This window comes from Vigna unguiculata, chromosome 10, assembly GCF_037176805.1.
Source record: "Vigna unguiculata cultivar grain cowpea cultivar isolate G323 ecotype 2 chromosome 10, ASM3717680v1, whole genome shotgun sequence".
Taxonomy (NCBI): domain Eukaryota; kingdom Viridiplantae; phylum Streptophyta; class Magnoliopsida; order Fabales; family Fabaceae; genus Vigna; species Vigna unguiculata.
The window spans coordinates 25,369,614-25,393,090 of record NC_140801.1 but is presented as its reverse complement, the minus strand read 5'-3'; the positions used below and the strand labels follow the sequence as shown (position 1 = coordinate 25,393,090).

The 23,477-nt window shown below is 33.0% G+C and overlaps 1 protein-coding gene across 1 annotated transcript; it reads right to left on the bottom strand.

The window, feature by feature from the left end:
* Positions 1-5,720: 5,720 nt before the first annotated feature.
* MYB1 (myb domain protein 1) lies at positions 5,721-16,331 on the bottom strand. The gene is made up of 2 exons (XM_028049710.2): positions 15,978-16,331; positions 5,721-6,736 (listed from the first exon to the last, which is right to left on the bottom strand). Exons 1-2 carry the CDS (start codon positions 16,249-16,251, stop codon positions 5,952-5,954), a joined length of 1,059 nt encoding a protein of 352 aa, XP_027905511.1. The 5' UTR covers positions 16,252-16,331; the 3' UTR covers positions 5,721-5,951.
* Between the last annotated feature and the right edge of the window lie 7,146 nt (positions 16,332-23,477).

Sequence of the window (23,477 nt, the reverse complement as noted above, 5' to 3'; positions counted from 1 at the left end):
AAATATTTTAATAATTTAAACGGGGATGAATATTTTGATGGATGTGGGGACGGGGACGAGACAAATATGTACATCCTCATATCCATACCCAGTCAATATTGGGATTCACTGTCAAAACAGGTATGGGTTCGGGCAATACCCATGGGGGCGGGTTTATTTGTCATCCCTACTTGGGTCACAAGCTATTATAATTATTTCGTAAAATCAATTAACTGCACTATATTTGATATCGATTCTATTTATTATATTTAAAATAAAAATTATTATACATCATTTAGATTTCCTACTTACTACTTCATTACTTTACTAACAACATTGACAACAATATAATGTAATTTTCATGATATTTCATTACATAATATTTTACTACTTAATATACAAAATAAAAAAAAATAAATGATTGTTATCTCAATTTTTAACTTAAAATAATTACATAATTACATTTTCATTTTCACTTATCTCAATTTAATTATTTTATAAATTAAAGTAATTATTTTACCATTTTATTCTTTTAATAACTACTTTTAAAATTTAAATGATTATTTATAATAAAAATTTATAAATAATTTACTTTTATTATCATTTTATGCTTTAATGAATTTTTGTTAGAATAAAAAAAAACCCGTAAACACAGTGTGTTAAGCGCATAAAATTAGTTAGTGGAAACATGCACACATATGATCATCTGTACCCATCTATACAATGATAATAAAAAATAAAATTATTATTTTATTATCATAATTAAGGATGTCAACGGGGCGGGTAGGGTACGGGTAATAGTTCTCACATACCTTACCCGGTTGGATAAATATCCACCACTACCCGTACTCATATTTGCTGGATATCCGTTATATAGGTATTCGCCTTTTTTTTTTCATATTCGCAAATATTCACAGGTACCCGCGGGTATTTACAAAATTATTTAAAAAAAATATTTAATCATAAATTCAAATAAAATAAAATAGACCACTGTCATAAATTTTAAATAAAGTTCAAATAAACTCAAGTTCGTACAAGTCCAAATAATTATAAAAATAAATATAAAATGACATTCAACAGAATGAAAATTTTTTAATTAGTGCTTTGATCAATCTCTTCAATTGATTCCTGAACAATAAACAAAATAAACAAATAATAAACCTCAATTGCCACATGTCAAGTATTCTTATTTTGATTCCATCATTTGACAACAAGCATACCATACACGTTATTGTCTATATAGGGTTTGATGTATATGCCCAATTTCAAAGAAAAGAAAGAGAAGAACGTCAAGGAGTGTACCTGGAAGAAGACAATGTAGCAATACTTGAAGTTGGAAGAGTGAGGACAAAAGACAAGACAAGATGTGCAGCTTAGAAAAAATTAGGTCAAAATGTTTTTTACTAATATATATATATATATATATATATATATATATATATATATATATATATAAGGGTATTTGTGGGAATTAAAGTTTAGCTGGTACGAGTATCTACGAGTACGAATACTATGATACTCCTACCTGCCCCATTAACATGCAGGTATCAAAAATACTCGTACCTGCGAGTAGCGGGTATCCATTTTTAATATTCGTTTCCTACCTGCTGCGGGTTTTATTTATGGATATCCATGAGTACGAATTTTTTTGACATCCATAATCATAATTATTAAAATTTATTAAAGAAATATGTTTGTAAAAAATAATTATAAAATGTGTTTCTAAATATTTAGTAAAAATATATTTTATTTTATGAATACATAATAATTAATTTAATAAATCTAAAATGATGTTAGTGTTTAATAATAATTTTTTAAGGAAATTATAAATTATAAATTTATAAAGTTGTTACTTTTAAAATAGAATAGATAAATACATAAAAAAATGTAATAATATAGTTTTTTTACATAGCCATTCATACACATGATATTTTAATAATTTTTATATTGCAGCTAAGTACAATTGAATAAAAATTGGTTCATAATTTTTGCCCAGAATTAAAAAAAAAAACCATAAATACTATTCATTTATTTGCATTATAATATGTTTCCTGTTTTTTCTAAATTAAAATGACAAATATATGATTCCATTCTCAAGTCAAGTAAACAATATTCTTCCAAGAAAATTTGATCATGAGATAAAATCTTATTCTTTAAAAAAAATTTTGCTTAAATAATATTTGGTTGTCATTTTTGTTGTCTTTGTTAAATTTAGTCATTATTTCATTTTACGTTCAATTAAGTCTTTACTTTCATTAATTATGATCAATATGGTCATTTTTGTTAATGGTGCTAATGGTGTTTAAATAGTAAATGTTAGTGAACAATGTTGTCACATATAAACTCTTGTTTTTTTTTTAAAGTTTAAAAAAATTGTCCACATATCAAGTTACAATTGTGCCAGTGTTAGTTTGCGGTTGTGTTATTTTCTTTTATTCAATTTAGTCTCAATATTCATTATTTTTGTTCAATTTAGTCACTATATATTATTTTTGTTCAATTTAGTCCCTATATTCATTATTTTTATTTAATTCAGTCTCAATTTTAGTTAAAGTGGAGTAATTTTGTCCCTTTCAAATTAAGACCAATTTTAATTTTTTTATAAATATCATATATTTTTACTAAAATTGACATTTTTATTAATTATTTTTTAAATTCGATTATAAATTGTTAGATTTAATTATAAATTGAGTATAATTATTAGATTCAATTGTTTAATAAAATATAATCGTTTAAAATATTACTAGAATATAATTTTAAAATGTTTTTTTTAAAATATAACAACATTTCTAAAATTGACATTTAAATCTAAAAAATTTAATATTGTTATTGTGTTTTAGAAATTAAAATATAAAATGTTTTATGTTTAAATGTCAATTTTAAAAATATTAGTATACTTTTCTAAAATATTTCTAATATTTCTAATACTTTTAAATGTCAATTTTAAAAATATTAATATTTTAGAATATAATTATTAAGAGAAAAAATTTAATATTTATATTCTAATAATATTTTAAATAATTGTATTCTATTTAAAAATTAAATCTAACAATTATATTTAATTTATAATTAAATCTAATAATTTGTAATTGAATTTCAAAAATAATTAATAAAAATATCAATTTTAGAAAATAAATATTAGTATAATATTTATAAAAAAAATGAAATTTGGTGTCAATTTGAAAGAGACAAAATTGCTTCACTTTAACTAAAATTGGGACTAAATTGAACAAAAGTAACGAATACAAAGACAAAATTGAAGAAAAATAACGAATCTAAAGAATAAATTGAACAAAAAAGAAATAATACAAATACAAATTGACATGTGACACTAACATTGACATGTATAACGATGTTGACTTGACATTGGAAATTTAAAAAAAAAAATCAAGAGCTGACAAGTAACATGCACGGTTCACAAATGTTAACTATTTAAACACCATTAATAAAAAAATCAAATTGATCAAAATTAACGAAAATAAAAATCTAATTGAACACAAAACAAAAATGAAGGTTAAATTGAACATATGCATAAAAAATTAGATTATATTTATGCCTAAAATCTTATGTTGAATGTTATAGCAAGATAATCAGCCTCCAATAACTTTTTTATTCATTCATTCATTTTTATTATTAGAGCACTGTAGATTAGCTTTTCAGACTTAAAACACAATCAATTCCACCTATAGCTTTTCAGACTTTTCATGTTGTCTTCGAATCTCAGGGCAATACAATGCAAGTAGTCATCCCCACAACCAACAACAATCCTACCACCAAGTGTCTAGGTGCACCGACTATACTATTTTAGGATGGGCCTTTTAGTTTATGGACCTTGTATAGGTTTAGGTTTTGGGTTTTTCTTCCTACACCTGCAAGCATCTCTTCTGCACTTCCAAAATTTCTTTAACTTTCCAAAAAATCTTTTGACCATTTAAGGAAATTCAGAAGTCAAAATATCTTTCGGAAGTCAAAATATATCACAAGAAGTTGACTTCCAGAAGTCAAAATATATTACCAGAAGTCGACTTTCGGAAGTCAAAATATATCACCGGAAGTTGACTTCCAGAAGTCAAAATATATCACCGGAAGTCGACTTCCGGAAGTTAAAATGTATCACCGGAAGTCAAATTATTACCGAAAGTCGACTTTCGGAAGTCCAAAAACATTACCGGAAGTCGACTTCCGAAAGTCAAAAATTATTACCGGAAGTCGACTTCTGGATGTCAAAAAACATTACCGGAAGTCGACTTTCGGAAATCAAAAAAATCAATTCTATTTTTAATATTTTTAATTCTTTTTAAAATTTATGTTTTCTAACTTTTACTTTATTTTATTTTTTAAAACACATATTAAAAATATTAAAAATTATAAAATAGATAAATTTAAAAGAAAAATTACTTTAGATTATATTTTTTTTTTCTGTTTTTAGTTAAAGTTTTACTATTTTAATTTAAATTATTTTTCTATTTTATTTTTAATTTTATTTATTTTTTTGATATTATTATAATTATTTTATTTATACATTTAATGTGTATAGTATTTAATATTTATTTGAATTTTTTAATTTCATTTAAAATTTAAATATTTAATTTTAATCATATTTTAATATAATTTATTAAAAATTTAATAAAAATATAAAAAAATCATATGTAATACATATGTGTGTGTGTGTTGATATTTGGAAGTAATTTTGGAGGTGTGGTGTCCGTGGGTTTCTTACATGGTTAAAGGATTTTTTGGGAATTTAAAAAAATTTTGGAGGTGCAGGATGAAAGACTTTTAGGTTTCTGGCGACCCAATTCTTAAAAAGAGGTCTAATAACCCTTAATGTTATAACTTTGATTAATTATTTAGTTATGCACAAGTAAAGAGTTATAGTTATTCTATTGAAGTGTTTGATGATTAGTTGTATGACTTAGATATTGTCAATTGCAGAGATTAACGAGTATACCTTTGAACACATTTATGGTGCCAGAGTGGCTGGGTCGAGATATCAGAGTAATGGACAAAATGGATGATATTATAAGAGAAAATAGGGGACACAAAATTATGTCACTATCCAAAATGAATTTTATCATTGAATATTACATAACTAAGCAAATGTAATTTGTGATTCTTACTTTGTCACGTTATTATTCAACAACTTACACTTTAAGGACTTCCAAACTATTCATAACTTACATTTCATTTTTTAAATTTAGACTTCACTGTTAGGTTAAATTTCTAAAAGAAACAGCATAGAAACACATGAAATCCCTCTAGCAGAATAGTTGCTGCATGCAACCCTTAAACATCTCTTAAGGAAGAGGAGAAAAACATCTAGAAAGTTCAACAAACTTTTGCATTGCATTGATGAGGAAAATCAAGTTATTATTCTAGTGTTGCACTAAAGTAATAATGATTATAGCATGTAGACTGATGTTAACCAATTCTAAAATACCACAGTAGGGTAGTTCTAACGTATTCTAGGTGTTTCATTGGCCAACACATTCTTACAAACATATCTCTATTATTAGTTAAAATTTATCACAAATTATACAATCATTAATAAGTAAAGTCAAATATTTGAAACAAAAGAACATATTAGAAAATGTGTTAATAAAAATATACTAATAAGTGCTTCCTATTACCATTTCTTATTAGTATAAAACCTTGGCGAAATGCTGCAGAAAAGAATCATAAAACCTTCGGCATTGTTTCACTCACAGTTACAAAGTACGCAAAAGAACAGCAACTCAAAATAGATAGAAAAGCAAGTAATTTTTGTTAGTTTCGAAATCATGTAGTACCTAATCAGTCAATCCCAAAAAACAAAATTGTTCAATCCAACATTCTAATTTTACCTAGTGAATCCATTTAAATCATAGAATCGACTCACTTAACTTTGGTTGCCTTATTAGATTTGCAAGGAAAACAGACAATCATCACTTAGCCTGCATCATGCCCATTACCCAGTCCTCACTCAGGACAATCTAATGGCCAATATGTACTCGAGATCCATTTGATATTACACTGCCAGACGTGTTTCCCATCATTTTCACACTACTATTCTCCAATCCACTTTTAAGCCAGGCAAGGTTACTGATGTCTGCAGCGATTGCAGCCAACTCAAAATTTGGGAAAGATGGGGGTTCAGAAAATTCGATGAATTCCGGTCCCAACAAAGAGCTTTCAGACTTTCTACCATTTGGAGCAGCACAGCAACCATGGCCACACTGGTGAGGTACTGCCTGGTCACCACAAATTCCTTCAACCATCCTACAAAATTCCATATCTGGTCTTGACGATTGTAAAATGGGACCTTGCTTCGGGACAGGTCTTTGAATTGATGTTGAAGGCTGTGTAACATCATTCGACTGATAAACGTTGAAAGCACTTACACGAGCTACTGGCCGAAAAAGGGTAGGTGGATCCTTGACTTTGTGGTGTAATTGGCCCTCAGCTTGAGCTTTACCATCAGATTTATCATCCATGACGTCTACAGAACTGACATCTCTCCCTTCCGAGGATTTCAAAGAAACGTCCCCACATGATAGAGTGTCTTCCGAGGATCCTTTTGCCTTCTCTAAGCTGGCATCTTCCATGAAGTTACCAGATTCTAATTTAATCTTATCAAGTTCAACTCCCCGACGCCTCAGAGTGGAATTCCAGTGGTTCTTAATGGCATTATCCGTTCTTCCGGGTAGAAGCCTGGCAATGGCTGCCCATTTGTTGCCATGAATTGCATGAGCAGCAACTATGATTCTGTCCTCCTCATCTGAAAAGAATTGTATTTTACAAGCTTATATCACTAGGAGAGGCATGATACGACATATGAAAATAAGACACCTCGTAGTTTCTAAGGAAATATATCACACTATTCTAGTGTAGGACTCAACAGTGCTCGCAGTGTGAGGTACACTACAAACATATTTCAATGCAATGCATGTTTGTTGAATAATGGATTTATTATGCCTCTAATGATCACATAATGTAGACACTTATAATTTGTACCTGGCTGAGCATATCTGCTCACAAAAAAAAAGGGTCTTATTTTTAGACAAATGCCGTTTGAAGACAAAAGTTGTTCTAAGACAACGCAACAAATGTTGATATAAAAACAATCAGTGCAGTGAATATATTATAGTTGGTGCTTCCAGAAAAAAAGTATGATGAATGAGACAGAATATTATTTGTGATAACATAATTGGAATAACTAATTGACTAACCATAAAATAAATTCACAACAGGTCAAAGCTTAGATATAGTACAACAGGTATTGGCCATACTGTTGTTCAATAAAATTGACCCAGTGTTTATATTTCCTTTCAATGTGTTGTCAACTTCAATGCAGCCTTCAATTTCATATCACCAACTACAATTGGCATCACGATATCACACATAATTTATTGAAGAAAATAACTAGAAGTACTATGTTATCATACTAAAGTTATTCTTGGAAATTGATTGAAACACAAACTCTGACGAGCCTCATTCTCAAGCACCACATGTGGCTTATGTTCTCAAAAGTACTCCTCTCTTTCAAGATGATTTGAAGCAGGTTAAGCCCCAGTAACGTTTATCGCTTTTTATTGAATTCAACCACATGCTCCACTACTTGTGTTGGCCCTCGTCTATTACTTTGAGTTTTATTCTTGCTCTTATGAAAGTAGATTAATTCAAGCTCACAAAATCAACTTGGTGAGAGAAGTTTGCACCCATCTATATATTATAATTTGGCCATGTTAGGAACCTTGAAACAGATATGAGAAAACAAAGATAGAGAAGACGCAAAACTAACAAACTGAATTATTCTCTATAAGTTGTAAAAAAGAATGTTTAAAGGAAATAGCTTCCTTTCACACAGGGCAGTGTTATCAATATCGGATAACGGAAAATATCGGCAAGCAAAAAATCCGTTATAAAGTTATAACGGAAATCATATCGGGTTATAGCGGAAAGTATAATTTTTGAAAAAATAATTATAGAGAAAGAAGAGAAGTAGAAAAAAATTTGAAAAAAAAGGAGTTGACAGTGGCGGCAGGCGGCAGTGGCTGACTGTGGCAGCCGGAGGCAGGCGGCGGTGGCTGATTGTGACGGTAGGCGACAGACGACAGTGGCTGACAATGGTGGGCAGCAGCAACTGGTGGTGGCAGTTGTGGCTCTTAGTTGCAGTAACTAAGGCCAAAGTTGAAAGAATAAGAGAAGAGATGTTTTAATGGATATTTAACTGCATTAGTAATATTTTACTGCAGTAACTGGTAAAAGAATAAGAAAAGGGCCACAGTAAAATATAAAAGAAAAAGAGGGGAGGGGTTTTGGACTTAGTTAGGTCAAATAATGTTAGTGGGCCTGACCCAAATTAGACCTCAGTAAAACTGATGGAGTAAAACGCATAGAAGGATGAAATTAGGGTTTATTTGTGGCAGCCACCGCCTATCTCATCTCCCACACTACTCATCTCTTCTCAGACACGGTAGCTGCAGTATCTCTTCCACTTTGCTACTGCTTGTCTCTTTCTTCAGTTCTCTTTTTTCGCCATTACCGTTTCGCCACCGCCAGCCGCCATGCGAAAAGCGGCCGCCACGAGCCGCCACAGGAAACCCGCTTCGCCTCCGTCATGTTGTGGCGGTAGGTCGGGAAACCGCAACCGATTTCCGCCATGGCGCCGCCATGGCCGAAATTTGATAACATTGACACAGGGTATTCCCTATCACAACAGTAAAGACTCTTAGTGCCTAAAAAGAAGACCCTTACCACCTCCTAAAGGGAAACTATTAATAAACTAAGTCTTTAAGGGGATCGAGAATTGATTATATTTGTAACAAGCTTGGTACATACGACTTATATGCACCAGCTAGACACTGTTTGATATTGGTAGATATTGGTAGATATCGTTGATATTGTTTATTACAATATCTTCTATTTACCATATTTATGTTTGGTTGGTTACCATATATACTTGTATCACTCTTTATTATAAATACATTCATCCTATGTGTATTTTAGACACAGGAGAGATTAATTCTATACAGTTTTTCTCAATATTCAACACACTTGATGTAAAGGATGCAATGAAATAAATTAGAACAGGTGGAGGGATGTCTTACCGGAATACTTATTCCAATTTCTAGTATCAAGGAGGGTCTAAAATAGTGTCACAAACGAAGCCTTTTAAAGGAACAGGAATCTCGCAAGTGACTTCCAGCAGTGGCAGCAACCAAGAAGAGAGGGGAATGGGACGAATTACGGCTCAAACATGGGAGGAAACTTAGTCGGAGGAGCAAGGAACAGAGGATCAAGAAGTCTTCCTTACCATGAAGATGTCAAAAGAAGAGAGGAAAGAAGGTATTTTCATTATGGAGAGGCATATAATCCAAGACATCGTTGTCCAAAGAAGAATTTGGGGTCATTATCTTGAAAGAAGAGTGGTATAGAGAAGTAGGAGTGTAGAGAAATGAGATAGGGGAGTATCTAGAAAATGCTGAAGAAGAAGTCATTGACTTTGAATATCAGCATACGAAACTTTCTCTTTTTTCAGTTTGGGGTTTGACTCAATCCCATATTGATTGATAGTGGAGCAAGTCATAATTTGGTCACATCGAATCTGGTAACTCTTCTTGGTTTGCAAGTAGAAATGACTCCATCCTATTGTGCGTGATGAGGTGATGGGCAGAAGAAACAACGAGTGGGTATTACAGAGAGGTAGTACAACTGGAAAATTATGTTGTTAAAGAGACCTTTCTCCTCTTTGGCCTAGGACAGGTTGATTTAATTTTAGGGGTAACCTGGTTGGCCTCCCTTGTAGATCTTAAGGTGAATTGGAAGACTTTAACCATGAGTTTCAACACTCAACATCAGCAGGTCCAGATTAAAAGATACCCAAATTTAGTAAAAACAGTTGTAACCCGACAAGGTGTGATGAAAATAATAAGCAAAAATGCTCCACTAACTACAGCAGTTGCCCACTAACCTTTGTTCCCTAAATGCAACATTTGTCCCATTAATTCCACAAGTTATCCCACTAATTCTTGTGACTGTTCCACTAACTCAAAGCTAAATTAATTTTGTTTTTTTCTTCAACAGTACATGCTCCACTACCTCTACTTATTCTCCTTATTTAAAGTGGCTCTAAAGGAAGGTCGCTCGGTTTTGCTAGAGGAGATTCATCTTACTCAACAATCAGAGTTAGAAGATTTGAATGCTATTTTGAACCACAAAGTTGTGATGTTATACCGGTATCAAAAAACACTTTTAAATGTCCACCATCTTTGGCTAGATGTGTACTGGCGATGCGAGCTGCTTCTAGGAAGACGACACGCACGCTAACTGTTTGACGAAATGCCTTATTTGAACTAAAAACCCTATGTGTAAAAGGAAGATGGAGGACACGGGTTGATGAACCATGGAATGGAAACGACAATGGGAGCTGCCATGCCACTTGGGGTTCCGCCAAGATAAATGGATATATTGTCTTCATCACACCACTCAAACAACCATCCGAGATAAGTGAAAACTTCACGCCACCCGAATTTCTAGGATAAGTGAATGCATCTTCATTCATCACGCCACTCACTTCTCTCATGAGATAAGTGAAGAAACACATTAGAAATGGAAATTTGTGCTCCTCTCCACGTCACTTGATAGGCTCCATGAGATAAGTGGAGGAGTCACCACTCCAGGCCTTTGCTCAAGATAAGACTCATACACACATACACAAGAGAATCACTCAACAATGCCTCTCATGTATATTCCAAATTTGCCTTTACAACGAAGGTCAACCCCCTATTTATAGTGGAGGGTCAACTAACCTAAAAATAAAAAGTTCCACTAAGCAAGGTTTAAACCCTAAATACAAAATACTAATAAAAGAAAATGCAAAACAACAATGAAAAGGTTCTCATCATCCATGCATACACCAATGCAAAACAACAATGAAAAGGTTCTCATCATCCATGCATACACCAGCCGGGAAAGACGACTATGGATGAGGAAGCACCAGAGTCACCTCAACAAGTGTTGGTGTAATGGTAAGAGGTGGGTCCAAGGCAGCCATGTGGGAAAACACTTCTGCCATTAAAGTTCAATTTTTAGAATTCAACCTTGGGGACAAGGTTGTTTCGACAACAGTGGGTATTGTTAGGAAAGAAAATTTTGAGAGAGGAATGTATATTGTAGGAGGGAATTTAGAAATAAAAGTGATTATGCGGTTAGTTGTTTGGGAGAGAGACTTTCTCATAAAGTCTATATATAGTTTCCCTTTGGGAAGTGTTAGGGGGTTATCTTTTTGGTATTGAAAATCTTTGACTTTGGTGACAAGGAAACTATTTATAGACTTTCTTAGAGAGTCTCTTCCACAAAACAACTAATTGCATAACTACCTTTCATTTCTAAATTTCCTTATATAACACACATTCCACTATTATTATTTTCCTTCCTAACAATATCTCTAGATGATATGGGATCTTCAACACACTCCCTCATACTGATAGAGGGTGGAACGATAGGTGCTACAAATCTTGCAAGGAAAGACTCTAAATATTATCCTATGAAAGTTGACTTAATCATATCTCTAGATGATATGAGATCTCCAACACTTGCAAAGATACTCCCCAGGCATGACCCTTCGTGATGAGTATGCATGGATGCAAATGATTTTTATTATCTTTAAATAGATAAAATGCTTGTTTGTAAAATAGAATTTACTTTGATTGTTATTTTTAGATATAGAATTTACTTACATTGCATTTTCTTTCATGTGTAAAGTAGTTGCATATAGTAATTTTGTATGGGAGTCTATTAAACCCAATAAAGCTTTGGGGTGTGGGCATTGGAAGACAAGGACACAAGGAGCATTTTGAAGTCAATCAAGCATGAGAAGCATTCATCTCAGCCATTGATCTAAATCTAGGTTTTGAATTTTAAAATTTAATTTTTCCTCCTCTTTGTGCACTAAATTCATGGCTAAGGGTGGTTATGGGTGGCTATATATAACTACTCCCTCGCTTGAACAAGTTACTTTAGAATATATGAGAATTAGAGAAATTCTTGAAAGCTTGCTTTTGTGAGTATTATCAACTTTCATTGGAGTCTTATATTGGTTCCTAAGTGTCGAGTGATGATTCTTCCTGAAGCTTATCATGAGGATGAAGCTCTCTCCATCTTTGAGTGGATCTCTTCTTCCATTTCCATAAGTCTCCTCCACCTTTTCCGTTTCGTTTAACTTGTTAGCTTCTAATTCTACTTTTTCTACTTATTTTATTCAGCCAATTTCGACTATGTCTCTACTATGCCATTCTTTCACTTGCTTATATAGTCATGTTCTTTTTCTGGAGGTAAACCTTTATAGTTATATCATCAATTAAATTCCTATTAAGTGGCAAACATCCATGAATGCATCTTAAGACATAAAATGAGCTTTCCATCTAATACATTCCAAGCTAAACATAACTTGATCCTTATCACTTAACATGTAGCTACAACATTGCACCGCCAATATGCACAACAACTCATATCATTCATTTATGGCTAAAGACTATTATAGTATCCAATCTCATTCACTCCACTAGTTTCGTATCTCCATGTCAATGTCAATCTAGTAGAGTGTTTGTGTCATTGGCAGTTACCACTGCTTGACAAGGGTTGAGCCCTAGGGTTTGACAACATACTTAACAAACCAACAATAGATGCATTACAATCAATCATTCTAGATATTGGTTGCATCCTTTGTCAGTTGCTTGCATAAAGTTAGTTGATGCTTATTCTTTGAATATTGTCATTACTTCTTCTTCAGAAAATTAGGATACATTACGGGAAAATAAAACCTCCATCATGAGAGAAGCAAATGAAAGACTTCTATAAAAATTCTAGCAACATTAAAAATGAAGTTTTCATTTTGTACATGTTAAGCTTTGAAGCCCTTACTTTCTTTATTGAATTGTTGAGATGTTACAACAGGCATAGGTTTGGAACGAAGCATAGGTTTGGAAGGAAACCCACAAAAAGGGCATTTCCACAACCTATATATAAAAGGTATTGGCTCCTTTCATGATGCCTCTCTCGATGATAGTTGACTCAACATTGATTTCATGATCGAGTTGGAGGGCCCTCTCTCCATTGAGTTAGTAATTTGCTATCGCAAATATTGTTGTCACATATCTCACGCTTCTTGTTTCTATAAATCGGTTCCTAGTGACTCTCTTGATTTGGGTTGGTCCAATCAAATGTAAATGAATAAGAGAGAGTATTTGAAAGAGTATCATATTATAGTCTTTAACGGTCTCTTTAGAGTGTTGCTAATATTTCTTCCAAACACATAATGAATGGAGGCCAATGTATGTTGGGTATCTCAACAAAAAAGTAGGCATTCTCATCCATAGTTTATTTTGTTCTACAAATATTTATCAGTATATTATTTTGTAGGTGAGTGAGCCTTGGTGCTGCAAACGTAATTATGAGTTCAAATATAGGAAATAGTCTTCCTTAAACCAAGTGTTGAAATCCATACATCTATTCTCCTCAAACACCAACAAGCGAAAGCCTATTTGTTCTTTTTTTTTTAAAAAAAGATATGTCTATGATCTAGTGTCAGCAAGGAGAACGTAGGTTAAATATAAGGAAAATTCGCCTTTGAGATTTACACCCATGATTAGTAAGTCATGAGGAGTAGAGTTTTGTTAATGTAGTTATTTTCATATAAAATTCTATTATTTCTATATGCACATTGTTAGGATACGACCTTCTATTACGAAGGTCTATGAAAGAAGAAATCAGGGAAAAAAAATACAGCTAATTGCTTTAATTCAAGCAGCTGAGAAACCTATTAGTGGTTATATAATTGTTGTGTGGGGAAGCTAGGTATATATATATATGTGTCCGTTTTCAAGTCTTTGGGGGGACACGGAGAAAACATGATTGTTAGTGGGAGGATCTGGACCGTCGAAGTCTTAGTGATTGTATTTGTAAACTTTTGTACACTGCATGTTCTGTACAGAATTCTCATTTTTCCATCTGAGAGTTCCTTCCCTTTAGAGTTTTCTGATCCAGATTCTATAACACATTTTTCTAAAGGTGTACCATACCCTTTATCTCTTAAAAAACCATAAAATAGACCTGTATGCAAGCAACATACTTGAGGATGACATGGAAAACAGAATGGAAGCCTTGAAGAACAATGGGAAGCTATTCATGGAGTGAATCAATTATTACAAATTACTTCTCGTGTCCTTTAATTCGGCAAAGATTCAGACAAAGATGGTTGGTAATGAAGGAATTCCACTATTGGTGAGACTGAATGAAGAAATAGAACATACGCTTCAAGGAGTAAGACAATGGACAACCCACTCACAAGACATAAAAAGATTGAATGAGGAGAAAACAGAATCATAACAGTAAGACACTTATGAGCCCTTCTGAGATGAGTAAAAAATCTTGGGCCAAAAAGATTGAATTTCCCAACATTCATGGCGGAAGCCCAAGTTGAGAATTTCTTGAAAGTACCACAGATGAAACCAAATCTGAAGGTTCGTCAGTTGAACAATATTTTATTGTCAATCTGCTCTATTGGTTAGTTAGTTGTGACAGGGATAAATAGACAAATAAAGCACAATTCCTATTAATAAGATAGGTGGAAAAAGAGGCGTCTTGTCAATTGAGAAGAGTTTGGGTATTTGGGCATTGGGAGGTGCAGATCCTCAAAATTCTGTTGTCTTTTCCCCTATTCTTTTCCAGTAAAGGCAGATTTCTTTATGATTCTGATCCAGTTCCTACTATCAACTCACACTCATGAACATCAGATGTAGATAAATTTGATACCGGTAACAGCTCAAAGGTTCTAAAGAAGTCGTTTCTGAAGCTTCTACAAAAGATTTGCTACCTTATGGCAAATGGATTTACTGATGAATGCAGGATTTTGTAATCTTGGTGAGAAGGGGCAAAACAAGTGGTAAGGATGGGGTGTGTGGATATCTTCCCATCTCAGTTCCCCAATTACTAGCCCATAGAAAAGCCAACATGGTTGAACTCTGAGCAGTTGACATTGATGGGTCCCAGAGAATAGCTAGTTATTGTAACACAATTGATTGGGCTGCTAAAGTTGATAAGATCGTGGTCTTGGCTCTGGTACAAGAGAAAGCATCCATATTCATTAATTCTGGAAAATCCAGCAACAGATCAGTTGTATAACGGGTACCTTGGAAGGATGGTTCACTACTTTGGTCTCCATTTGTGACTCAGTAAACCATTACAAGAAGTGCTGCTTCTCTTTAATCTATAAATTTTCTCACATTTAAGGTGTAGTTTCCAAAAAGAATGGTACTACCTGAGCTAAGGTTCCTAGACATAAATTTATTCATTTAACTTGATGGGGCATCATTTTAGCTAACTCTTTAAATCATAGGAATATATACACAGGCCTTGCGTTGATCAAATAATCTAACATTTCAAGAATTTGGCCTTTAAAGGAAAATTATTAAATAAAAAGAAAACATATCGCTATGGTTGTAAAAAAAATCTGCAGCCACAACCATGGCGGCAATGTTAAGGTTTTTCTCTCAACATTGAGCCATTGCTTGCGACTGCAGTTACGGCTACAACAACCACATTTTCCCACAATATCAAGAATAGCAAATACTTTACAGCCATTAATAACTCACAGGCACAGCATCAGTCTGCGAGTAAAAACTATACCCTATTGCAAATAATAACAGCCAATCTCCATCTCAATATGACTCTATGGTAATTCTTGAAATAACAAGAAGACAAAAAGGTATGATTTATCCATCAAGAAACAATAATGCACACAGCAAATCGAAATGTCCAAGTCAAAAAAGAACCACATAACCCATCAAACTATAAGAACAAAAGATCATACACAAAACATTACGCTAAGAAAATTCAAACCATTCCCATCTCTACACTCTTAAGGTCAATTTCTAAAACATTAAAATTAAATCAAACCAAAACAAAGTCAAATTCAAATTCAAACTCAAACCCACACGCATGGTACCAATATCACGTACCTGTAAAGGGCTTGCGCTTAACGGAGGGGTCGAGCTGGTTGCACCACCGGAGACGGCAAGACTTGCCGGATCTTCCACTGATCCCCCGTGCGATGAGACTCCAGTTTCTGGCGCCGAACTTGCTAACGAGACGACTCAGAATGGCGTCCTCTTCCGGGGACCAAGGACCCTTCACTCTGTCCTTGCCACCGCCGACATCACTGCCGTCTAACAACAGCAGTCCCTCATCACCACTTCCGTCGACAGCGGTAACGGCGGTTTCTTCTGGTTCCATCTGTGAGTTTAGTTAAGGTGAGAAAGAAAAGACAGTAGAAGACTGGCACAAATGTTTCGGCACTTTTTGACCCATGTTTTAGCACTTTTAAAGGGAGGTGTCAGTTAATATAATTTAATTGCAATTCTAACCTTGTCTCGCTTTCTTCAGTTACGCGCATCGTACCAAAACAGTTTTCATCATATAATTACTCGGGTCTATTTTTTTTTATATAATTTACATTAAAAAATTAATATTGTTATTAATTAAAAAAATTATTTTTATTGTTACATTTGGAAAAAAATTATTAATTTGTATCATTATATTTTATTTTTATAATTACATATATTATATTTAAATAATAAAATAAAAATTAAATAATTAATTACTATTATTTTTTATGATAAATTAATTAAGAGTAAGTAAAATCTCGTGTTAAAATTTTGAATAGAAGTACATTTAGATATAATGAGTTTAAAAGAAAAATAGTATGGAAAGGTATTAACTTTTGGTGTAAGGCCCACTTACATTGCTATTACATTGCTACTCTTATTTTTTAAAGGGCTACCCCCAAAATCAGTTGGGCCTAGGGTTGGCCTAAAGGGAAACCAGACCCTAAGTTTGTCATAACCCACTCTTCTCTTCTCACTTTCAGAAAACAGTTGCCTTGCTCTCCTCTCCTCACCAAAAACTATGCTCTGCTAGGGTTTGATCTTCAGCCTCCGTCAAGTTCGCTCAAGCTCATTCTTGCCCCGCGTAAGTTACTCTTCGACTCCTACCACTTTCCCCTTAGTATATTCTCATGTTTTTCCAGTTAGGGTTTCGTAGTGAGCCCAATCTTAAGATTTGTTCCACTGTTTTCCAGCTTCTAAGCCTATTCCTAAAGCTGCTGTGCTCCGTGGTTGGTGTCAAGGTCCTGTACTAGCTCATTCCAGGTAAGGGAAGCTAGAGTTTCTTGCATTTTATAATTTGTTGCTTATTTTTTTTATCTATCTCGAGTTGGTATGAAGTGTGTGTTGTTGTGATTGCATAAAAATGCTCTGCTATGTGTTTTGGACATGAATGTATGGTTGTTGCAGGTACGAACATTGGCGAGAACTGATAGTCTCGCCCAAGCGAGCAGGTCTCGCCTAAGCGAGACTGGCAGAGGCTCGCCCAGACCTTCTGCGCGAGCTGTCGCTCAGGCGGGCCACTTTGTTTTGAGCGAGAGAATGCCTCGCTCAGGCAAGGAGATCTCGCCTAAGCGAGCTAGTGTGAATGGCCACTGTTCCAGATTGTCGAGCTCTCGCCTAGGCAAAGGGAGCTCGCTTAAGCGATAGTCCCTCTCGCCTGAGCGAGACCCTTAAGCCTGAGCGAGGAGTTGGGCGAGGGTACTGTAATATTTGTTGTTCTCTGTTCCTGGATGGTTGGAAATTTCTTGATTTGAATTGTTATATTAAAAGTATGAGGAGAATGATTATGCATGCATGGTATGGTGTATGGGTTGTAAATGATAGGTGTGGTATGATCTTGGCATGTGATTTTATATGGGATGGTTGGTTATCAAAGTGGCATGGTGTCGGTACGAAATACACTTCTATATTCATGGTTTGGGAAGGATGAGTTGGAATGGATCCAATATGGCATATGAATGAGGATTGATTATAAAGGCTGGCATGAGATTTATATGCATGAAAAATATTACTTGTTAGATTGAGTATGATTGGTATGTGGTCAGTACGTAATTCCATGAGCCTCTAGGTGAGACCCCATGGTAGTGCTTCAATGGTCAGGACGTAATTCCATGATCCCTATTAGTGGGAGTTCATGGTGGTGCCCTATCTATATAATTTGGTAAGGATTCAAGATAAGGTTGCATCCTGACACTCTAAGGAGTCAGTTAGTCTCACTTAGAGCGGACTGACTCTTGTGGTGAGAGTAGCAGGAGGCCTGAGATTCATTAAGGGCTAACCTTGTGCGTGGGGGTTGAAACTTTATAACACTTAGCTCGGAGGTGAGCAGCGAAATCCACCACAAGTGCAAGCATCCACTGAATCTAACTAAATTATATGTATCCAGATGAGTCGAGTCTGAGTCTCAGTGTATTGTCTGCAAGTCATAACATGATTGGTTGACATATATTCATTGGTATGTGAAATAGCATGTATTCGTATGATGAACTGTTTTATACTCTAGCTTACCCTTTGTGCTTGTTTGGTTGCCTTGTATGTGGTTCTCCTCCTTTTGCGATAATTATCAATTTATTGATGTGAGCAGATGTGAGAGGTTCTCGCGGTCAATAGGGGAACAATGACTCTACTGCTTAGCCCTCCTGGGCTGGATCCCGCTTATTGGATTTTCTCTTAGGGCTATGGCCCATGTATTACCTTGTTTTAAATCTTAGTTGTATTACTGTTGGATTATGTATCCTGTGTGTATTGACATCATGGTGTGCCCTAGGATTTTCTTTTAGGAATTCTTGAATATTCTTAAGGAGTGAGTTATACTCTGAACCGTTGCTTTTAATATTGCTTATGCGTGACGTGTCATTTAAGTAAGTCTATTTATTAAATGAGACGTTACATTTGGAATCTGAAAAAGAAAATATAAAGTTAAATTTAAATTATTTTAAATAAAAAATAACATGCAAATATGAATAAAGTGAAAATATATCGTAATATATAATTTTATTAAAAATTTTACATGAATTCAAAGTTAAAATTAAAATAAAATATATTAAATATTGTTATCAACGTAGATATTGATTATCAATCAATTATTTGATGTGTACACAATTTTGTTTTTTAATTATGAAATTGGATGTGAATTTATTTGTATTAAATTGTAAAATTTACATAATAATTTATTAGTGATTTGTAGTAAAACAATATTGTTATAGGATGAAATTTTACCGATAAAGTGGTTAGTTATATATTATATTAGAATGAGATACATATGTACATATCGGTTGTTAAAATAAGATGTAGGTATAGTGTGAACTTTGATTCCGTACAACAAAAAATATTGTCCACACATGAATAATCAACTTAAAAAAAATGAAAAAAATGCAAACAAATTGTTAGATATGGTCCCTATTAAAAATAAAATTAGAGTAACATGAATTGATGTTAAAAATTTTAAACAAAAATACATGCAAATGTTGTTATCGACGTAGATATTGAATTTATAATAACTAATTATTGATGCGTACAAACAATTTATTTTTTTGTTTAAAATGGTAATATTAAGATTACCCAATAATATTAGGATATAAATTTGTTTCTATTAAATTATAGAATTGATTCAATAATTTATTAGTGATGTTTATATTAAAATAAAATGATTAGGCTCTCTTTTAAAGTAAAATATAGACATATTACAAGATACGTACAAAATAAAAATAACACGTTAATGTTAAAATTTGTAAATAGAAACACATGCATATATAAACAGACAAAAATATATCGAAAGATATGACGTATGGAGTCATAAATATTATTATTACTTTTATTGAATGATTAAGATTAAAAAATGGATATGATTTTGTTTAAATTATAAATTGAAATATAATAAACATTCCTTTTAAGTCCGCACTAAGTTAAGACCGTATTCTTTTAAGTTCACATTCCGTTTAAATCTGCATTTGAAAAGAGAAAATTCTCTGATCAATAATTTTGTGACTTTATATCTTTTTTATTTAAATTAACTTTTAGAAAATATTGTCATTTTAAAAAATATCTTTCAATGTTAAAAATTAGTTATTATTGTAAATTCTAACGTCCCATTTAATTAATAAACATAATTAAAAGAAGCGTCACACAATTATAATATAACAGTGCAGTCATGGAGTTTAATCATAACTCCTTACAATCCAAGGCACACCACAATGCCCAAAAAGGAAACAAGTCATACAGTTTACTGGAATCGTAAAGAAACTTAAGAACAGTCAAGTACATGGGCCGTAGCCCTAAAGAAAGCCCAGGAAGAACAGGAAGTCCAGCTCAAGAAGACTAAGCAGCGGAATCGTCTCTCCCCTGTTGACCACGGGTACCTCTCACATCTGCTCCCATCAATAAATTGATGATCATCGCAAAGGTAAAAGAGCAACATACAAAGCAACCAACATGGAAAGGGTAAGCTAGAGCCAACAAAATTGTTATCATGCAATCAAATATATTTTCATAGTCCAATGTACATATACCACTCAAGCATGTTATGACCTTTCAATCAATACACTAAGACACGACTCGACTCATCCGGATACATATAACCTGGTCGGATTCAGCGGATGCTTGCACTTGTGGTGGATACCTCTGCTCACCACCGAGCTGCTCACCCCCGAGCTATGTGTTACATGTGTTACAATGAATCAATTTCCCTCACCACAAGGTTAGCCCTTAATGAATTTCAGGCCTCCTACTACTCTCACCACAGGAATCCGTCCGCTCTAAGTGAGACTAACTGACTCCTTAGAGTGTCAAGATGCAACCTTACCTTGAATCCTTACCAGACTATATAGATGGGGCACCACCATGGTCACCCACTAACAGGGGCCATGGAATTACATCCCGACCACTGAAGCACGGCCTTGAGAGTCTCACCTAGAGACTCCAAGGAATTACGCACTGATACAGACCAATCATAATCAACAATAGAGGAATACTCATCATGCATACAAATCTCAGGTCAACCTTTATAAATCATACTCATTCATATACAACTGTAGAATCAATACCGACCCATCCTTCCTGGAGCACGAATACAGATTTGTATCATCACACCATAACCATGTCTCTTTGGTACCAACCATCTCATTTAATCTCATATCTATCTCATACCAAAATCATTCATTCAATTTAATAACCACAGATTTCCATACGTTTCACAAGCCTCATGCTTTAATTAGAGTAGATCCATACCTCAAACAGTTCATAACCACCAAATAGAGAAAAACAGTGCGCCCTGCAGTGGGTCTCGCTCAAGCCAGAGGCCTTCGCTCAGGCGAGGGGGTGCCCTCGCTCAAGCTGCAGGCTTTCGCTTAAGCGAGACTACGTCAAGGGGGCCTGGGATTTTCGCGAAGGCTCGCTTAGGCGAGGCCATCTCGCCTGAGCGAGATGGTCTTTCGCTCAAAACACAACTCGCTCGCCTGAGCGAGTATTCGAGAACAACTCTTGGGCGAGGAACTGCTATTCTCGCTTAGGCGAGAAGAGCTTGCCTGGGCGAAAATAACAGGTTCCTCCCACTATTTGACACCTGGAAATCCAGAAATAGTACACTCCCATACCAATCATTCAAACACGGTTACATATATAATCAATATCATTTTATGCACGCAACAGATGGAACAAACCACACACTTCAAATATACAAATGAATGGTCTAGCTTCCCTTACCTGGAAGGGTTTAGCTGAGGACTTCGACACCATGACAATGAGCACAGCAGCTCCAAGAACGGTTTAAGGAGCTGGAAAAACAATGGAACAAACCTTAAAATGAGCTCCCTACAGAACCCTAGTTGGGAAAACACAAAAACATGCTAAGGAAGGGATGGTACGAGATGAAGAATAACTTACGTCGAGCAAGAAGGAGCTTAAGCGAACTTGACAGCGATGAGGAATGAAACCTTAGGGCAGACTGTTTTTCTAAAAGTAAGGGAAAATGGAGACGTTAGGGCAGATTAGGGTATGGTTTTCCTCTTTGGGTCAGCCCTTAGGCCCATTAGATTAAGGGCAACCCTTAAACATTAGGGCAGAAAAACTGGGCCTTACATAAATTAGAAAATCGAGATGGTGTAAATATTTTATATTTTATATTTGTTACATTTTGTTATATATCTTTTATATTTATCATATATTTTACATCTCTCATATCTTCATAATCTCTATAAATTTTCAACCCTATAATATTTCATTCTCTAAATATATGACCCCTAATATTTTATATTGTAATATAACTCTTAAAATTTCACAAATCCGTATCAAATTATCGATATCAAAATGCAGATTTAAGAAAATATTTATTTCATATGATTAAAATTTTGAATTAGACCTTTTAGTTAAATATTATATTCAATGAAATGCTTTAGCTTGTTTTTTTGTTATTTGTAAATATTTATATTAGAAGATATTTAGAATTTGAGAAAAAAAATAATAAATATTTTTAAGAATAAAAATATAAGACAATTCAAATAAATGTAAGTAGATGATAATCTAATTATATAAAACTTAAACTATTTAAAAAAATATATGAAGAATAAAAGTTAAACATAATATAATTAAAGTATTATAGTAATTAATTTTGTTTTTAATATTCAATAAATAATAATAGATAAAATAAAAATGTAAAAAATAAAAATATATTAATATTAATGTTAATAAAAATAATTAAATAATTATGGTATTATATTGTAATATATATTAAAATACTTTTATATGTAGATTATTATAATAACATGCATGATTATGAATTTTAAAAATTGTTTTAGACAATGTTTGGATAAATGAATAATTGAATATTTATGCAATTAGAAATTAAATGTTTTTGAAATGTAAAAGTTACCTTGGGTTGAGTATAATAATAAAAAAATTATAAAATAATGATAAAAAAATTTTAATAGATAAAATTAATAGTTAGTAATACTCGACTTTAAAGATAAATTTGGAGATGATAAAAAATTATCTTAATAGATAAAATTATAAGGGTGTTCTTGACATTTTAAATAAATTTTTAAAAGAGACTCATTAAATAAATTATTAAACTAATATTTTACTATTAAGTGAGATAAAAGAAAATTACATTCTTTATTTATTCGATAATGAAAGAGAACAATTGAAAGATGAAAGCAAAAATAATTGATTTTTGTAAGAAACTAAGTAAGAATGGAAGATGAGAACAATTTGTAAGAAACTAAGGCATAAATATATAATGGAACCAAAATTAAAATATGGTTATAAAAAACACACAGTATACTACTTTTTCTTCTATGTTCATAAAATAAAAAATAATATAAAAGACTCATTAAATAAAATATTGAACTAATATTTCACCATCAAGTGAGACGATAGAATTATCTTCTTTTTTCCCCTCGAGAATGGAAGAGAACAAATGAGAAATAAGAGCAAAAATAGTAGATCTTTTTTTCTTCATAAACAAAAAAATAGATGAGAATGAAATATGAGAATAATTTATGAGAAACACAAACTATAATGAAAACAAATAATAAAAAATATCTTGATAAATTTTTTTAATCTTTATTTTGATTTTATATT

Bases quoted from the DNA above. Each gene is read 5' to 3' on its own strand.
- MYB1 (XM_028049710.2), bottom strand. From the start codon at position 16,251: ATGGAACCAGAAGAAACCGCCGTTACCGCTGTCGACGGAAGTGGTGAT. The intron at 6,737-15,977 runs GTACGTGATATT...AATTCTTTTCAG, and splicing joins TAAGCGCAAGCCCTTTACAG to ATGAGGAGGACAGAATCATA.